At 35.1% G+C, this 5,483-nt stretch overlaps 2 protein-coding genes across 2 annotated transcripts; both read left to right on the forward strand.

The window, feature by feature from the left end:
- The first annotated feature begins 864 nt into the window (after positions 1-864).
- LOC107840516 (auxin-induced protein 15A) lies at positions 865-1,492 on the forward strand. The gene has a single exon (XM_016684399.2). The coding sequence runs from the start codon at positions 1,004-1,006 to the stop codon at positions 1,262-1,264; it is 261 nt and encodes an 86-aa protein (XP_016539885.2). The 5' UTR covers positions 865-1,003; the 3' UTR covers positions 1,265-1,492.
- An 811-nt stretch (positions 1,493-2,303) lies between these two features.
- Positions 2,304-3,849, forward strand: LOC124886509 (DNA-directed RNA polymerase II subunit RPB1-like). Its single transcript, XM_047395190.1, has one exon. It carries the CDS (start codon positions 2,799-2,801, stop codon positions 3,615-3,617), a length of 819 nt encoding a protein of 272 aa, XP_047251146.1. The 5' UTR covers positions 2,304-2,798; the 3' UTR covers positions 3,618-3,849.
- The last annotated feature ends 1,634 nt before the right edge of the window (positions 3,850-5,483 follow it).

A 5,483-nucleotide genomic window follows, 5' to 3' on the forward strand; every position in this document is an offset into this window, starting at 1 on the left:
GTTCCTCATCTTCAAAAATCAATAGTAAAATAATTTTCTAACCATGTTAACTGAATAAATTTGGCGTAAACTTGAAGGGAATTAAACGTTTGGTCTTAGGTTACTATGCCATACAGGCCATAGTGCTGATTGTTAATAAGTACTTAAAAGAATTAAGCTTGGTATGTGAATTTGGATTCCATTTGAGAAAATGTTGTTCAATGTCAACTCATTATTCTCTGTATATTATCTGGTCAATTAGTGTGCACTCTGTCAATTGATTTAAGCCAACATGCTATTCTTGAGGATTACTATCCCTTCATTATAAAAATTGCTCACCACATTATAGATAAGCTTCTATATTCTTTAGATATTTCTTCTCTTGATTGTTTCCTATAAAATGAGTGCTGAGGGTCACAGACAAGTACTAATAGACACTGGTTGGTGTTGTTCGTATTTGACCAGAAAACATTGCAGGTCCTATGACCTTCCTAGTAATCTCCAAGTCTTCAACTGCAGTACTAATTGGAACCAGAACAATCTTGTTTTTTAAAATTGTCATAAGAACCAACTTGTATCTGAACCACCGGTTTAGTACTATGGACGATCAGATTTTGTCTAAAGCTCTCAGGATATGCCATCAAAGATTCGCATTTCCTGGTCAATCATTGGAATGCTGACTACAACTTGTTGATTCAACATCACGAATTGGCTCCAACTTGTTGATCAGTTCTTTGTAGTGACCATCAGTGGGACATTCTGCTTTTGTACTAATCCCATCGTCTAATTTGTGTGAGAACTAGTTGCAAGGCAAAATCATGTGACTTCAGGTGCTATTGTCTTTAGCTGGTACCCACATAGTACTCTGCAACTTGTTTTTCGACCTTTAAAAACACATACAAAGAAGTGTTTACCATAACAGCTCTCACTGAAACTTGAAATCGTACAAATCTTTTCTCCACTTCAGGGCCCTTACTAGTTCTTCCCCTTCCTTATTTGCTTATCCATATTGAACTTAACAACCATGGCTATTCGTATGCCTCGTATAATCAAGAAATCCTCTACAACTGGAGATGTTCCAAAAGGCCACTTTGCTGTTTATGTTGGTGAAAAGCAGACGAAGAGATTTGTAATCCCGATATCATTCTTGAGCCAACCTTTATTTCAAGACTTGCTTAGTCAAGCTGAGGAAGAATTTGGCTTTGATCATCCAATGGGCGGTGTCACAATTCCTTGCAGAGAGGATGTGTTCATTGACATTACATATCGCTTGAGTAGGATCTGAAGATATTACATATCACAGTTTTGTAAAGAATAGAATTTCCAGTTTGTACGTTAGAGGAATTAGGAAATGCACATTATTTGCACCATATTACTGAAAATTAGATAGAGGGGGCTACTGTAAACTGCAATAGTAGATCCCAATTTTGTATGTAATTTTCAGTAGCCGATGTCTAAAAGATATACACCACAAATCTTCAGTAAATGAAATTTGTGCAGTTTCATTCTTTAGTCAAGTTAGTTTTCAGTATTCTTGTTTGAAAAATTTCTTTACAAGACTCCATTTTCTCCATAACATGGTAATTTGAGCTTCTACAGAACTAAAGTCTACGTAAAATAACACTACCAACTAGATCAAGCAATGACGACCACCTATAAATTTGTTGTTCAAAGCCTAACACAACTGATTTCCCATAATTAGTCAAATTTGTAAGTCAGTACAACAGTTGTTATTTAGTAGAGTTGAGAATTATAAAAATTGAAAATTATTTCCATCAGCTGAGTCAATCATTTGAACTTTCTTCGCTGTCCCGTGCCTTTTGATACATTCAGAATTAATGATCGTCTTACCAGAAAGAAACAATTACGAGTTCATGCTCTTGACAATTTGAATTCACAACCTTTGAAAGTGGGGGTGCAAGATGCTTACTATCAGAGCAACTTTTTCTTATCATGATTCATGTGCTTTTTGCATGAAATTATAAAAAAAAAAAAATTGTTTATTATATGAATGTGCATGTACTTTTTTCACCAATTCCATTTTTAATAAATCTATAAATTTAAATTTACTAATGGTGCTTATTTCCAACTCACTTCACTAGTTTTGTTTAATATATGTGTGTACGATCTATCTAGTTATACTTTGCTTATACCATATATATCTCCAATAGCCCTTTATCTAATTATCTTGGTTTCTCATTGATATCTACGTCCCAAAATATTATTGCAATTTACTAATAATAAAATTGTTTGGTTCAACTTTGGTCACAATTTTTAAGTATATATTCAAAGTTTAACTCTGATGTAATGTTTTCCCCATCAAATTAACTTATCAATAATTATTTTAGTAATTACATGGAGGACCAGTAGTGCCATCTCTATCGTGATAGAGTGGTATGTGAACCACGCCAAATTCAACTATCTTTATTTTAAGGCATGAGGTGTTTCTCTTATACCCACTTCTTATTCAATTTTATTCAATTAGAAAAACCACAAAAAAAGAACATACATTACAATTATGATTGACAATTTCAAAGTGACTAATAAGTAGTTTAACAAATCTTTGCTTCCTTAATAATCTCAGACAAGCTAGTAGATCCGAGAATTCTTTTATGCTAGCGATATTTAAGATGCTGTAATATTGGTATCATAAGAAAAATTCTAGATACTATTATATTGGCAAGTAAATAGGTCAACATCCTGCTTTATGCATGCATGTAAAACCTATATATATAGCCAAATGAAAAATTATTAGAATATCAAAATTCGTTTGCTCTTTAACACTTTTTTCTTTTTAAGTTTCTTGCATCTTCACAACAATGGCTCAGCAGTACAACCTGTCCTGCATCTTGCTGCTTGTATTTATTTGTTTTATGCATGACTACATGGTAACTACTGCAGCTCAAACCTGGACGAAGCCCGAGATTCCTAGCTTCTCAAAGCCGACGACACCTAGTTTCTCAAAGCCTGATATTCCTAGTTTCTCAAAGCCCACAACACCTAGTTTTTCAAAGCCCGCAACACCTAGTTTCTCAAAGCCAGAGTTTCCTAGTTTCTCAAAGCCCGCAAACCCTAGTTTCTCAAAGCCCGCGACCCCTAGTTTCTCAAAGCCAACAACCCCTAGTTTCTCAAAGCCCGAGAGTCCTAGTTTTTCAAAGCCCAGGACACCTAGTTTCTCAAAGCCTGAGCTCCCAAGTTTCTCAAAGCCATCAACCCCAAGCTTCTCAAAGCCATCGACCCCAAGTTTCTCAAAACCCGCAACTCCTAGTTTCTCAAAGCCATCAACCCCAAGTTTCTCAAAGTCATCAACCCCAAGTTTCTCAAAACCCACGACCCCTAGTTTCTCAAAGCCAGAGTTTCCTAGTTTCTCAAAGCCCACGATCCCTAGTTTCTCAAAGCCCGCGACGCCAAGTTTCTCAAAACCCGAGATCCCTAGTTTCTCAAAGCCCATGACGCCAAGTTTCTCAAAACCTGCAACACCAAGTTTCTCTAAACCAGAGATTCCTAGCTTTTCAAAGCCTGCAACACCAAGTTTCTCGAAACCCGAGATCCCTAGTTTCTCAAAGCCTGCGACCCCTAGTGTGCTAAAGACAGAAGTCCCAAAACTGTCTAAACCAACAATGTCAACTTCACCGTGAGTACTGTTCATGAGCCATGACTAGTGTTGGCTAACGAATGGATTATATCGCATATGGGTGAATTGAAAATGAATTAGATGAATTATATGCGAATGGACAAACTCGTTAGTTTTGATGCGAATAAAATATGGGACGTTGAATGATGGATAATATGAATATCCACATATTACCTACTCATATATTGTACAAGATTGAAGTTAATTTGTTATCAAATTTGTCTTTCTTTCTTTCATTTGTCTAAGCCTGCTTATTACATTGCTTTTTCTCACCCTCTTTGATGTTTCCGAATCCAGAAGCTACAGTTTCTAATTTTTGGTATGAAATTTTTTATGCTAAAACAATAGATACTAGAATTAGACATCTTGAATCAAATAGAAATAAAATTCATTATATATACTCTAATAATTTGGTATTCAGTTACTTTGAAATAAAATAATACATGCGCACAGTGACAAAAAATATAGAGAGAAACTTTGAGTTATAGTATGTCTTTTTCCTGGAAATTTGAATGGAGGGAAAAGTATATATATACTATAATTGTGATACTTTCAATATATAATGTAAGAGTAGACAATTATTCTGAATTTAAGTTCACTACCGAGCTAGGAAGTAACTCAAACATCCCACTTTCCTTTGTTCTACTGGTAGGTTGTGATGGATATTCCATCTTTGACATGTTGCTTTCCAACTACAGACAAAAAGTAGGGCCTTAAGGTGCTATTAATACTTCGACAATTGGTTGGAATGCAAAACCATGTTACTTAAGGTGCTATTGTCTTCCAAGGTGCCCCAAGAAATAACTCTTATTAACTATGAGAAGGACTCTTTGTGTTGTCACTAGCCTATAAAAACACATTCAAAGAGCATCTACCACCAAAGCTCTCAGCAAAACTTCATAAGTATTCAAAGATTGTTATGCTTTTGAGGTTTTTATAAGCTCTTCTCTTCCTTTTCTGCTCATCTGTATTAAAACTAATTAAAGATCATGGCTATTCATATGCCTCGTCTAATCAAGAAATCTTCCACAACCGAAGATGTTCCTAGAGGTCATTTTGTGGTGTATGTTGTGGAGAATCAAAAGAAGAGATTCGTGATCCCGATATCATTCTTGAGCCAACCTTTATTTCAAGACTTGCTCAGTCAAGCTGAGGAAGAGTTTGGCTTCAATCATCCAATGGGTTGTCTCACAATTCCTTGCAGAGAGGACGTCTTCGTCGACCTCACTTCTCGATTAAGGAACTGAAAAAAGCAAACTTTGTTTAACAGTTTGTAGAGTAGTAAAGTAGGATACACAATCTGTACAAGAAAACAATTTTTGATGTTAGACTAGGTAGATTTAGTGAAGCTTTAGCTCCACAGTGACTGATTGTTAGTCCATATCAAAGCATAAATTAAAGCACTTACTTTTTTCTACTTCAAATAACTTGAAGTATTGAATGAATGATGGTTCTATTCAGATGGTACTATTGATTTTTTTTCTCCTTATGACTCTAATTCCTCTCAGAATATTTGTGCCAAAGTCTCATGCATGTGTTGCTAATCATTAAGCCAGAATTAAGTTTAAAGTGGCCTAAACTGGTCACATGTTCAGATGTAAGATTTATCTAATGATCTAAGAGGAGATGTAGGTGAGGAGAATATCTCCTTTTCTTTTCTGTCTTTCCCTCCCAGAAAACAAAGTGGTGGCGAATTCAGGAATTTTATATTAAGGGTACTTAAGTCTTTCTAACTTTATTGTAATATAAATACTCTTAACTTTATCCAATAAAGCATGATACACTGTTACTTGTTTTCAACAGTTTAAAAAAATATATGTTTTCTCCAAAGTCTCCTCATGATATAATTTCTGCAATTAAATTTGTAAGT

Source organism: Capsicum annuum, chromosome 8 (assembly GCF_002878395.1).
Source record: "Capsicum annuum cultivar UCD-10X-F1 chromosome 8, UCD10Xv1.1, whole genome shotgun sequence".
NCBI classification, from domain to species: Eukaryota; Viridiplantae; Streptophyta; class Magnoliopsida; order Solanales; family Solanaceae; genus Capsicum; species Capsicum annuum.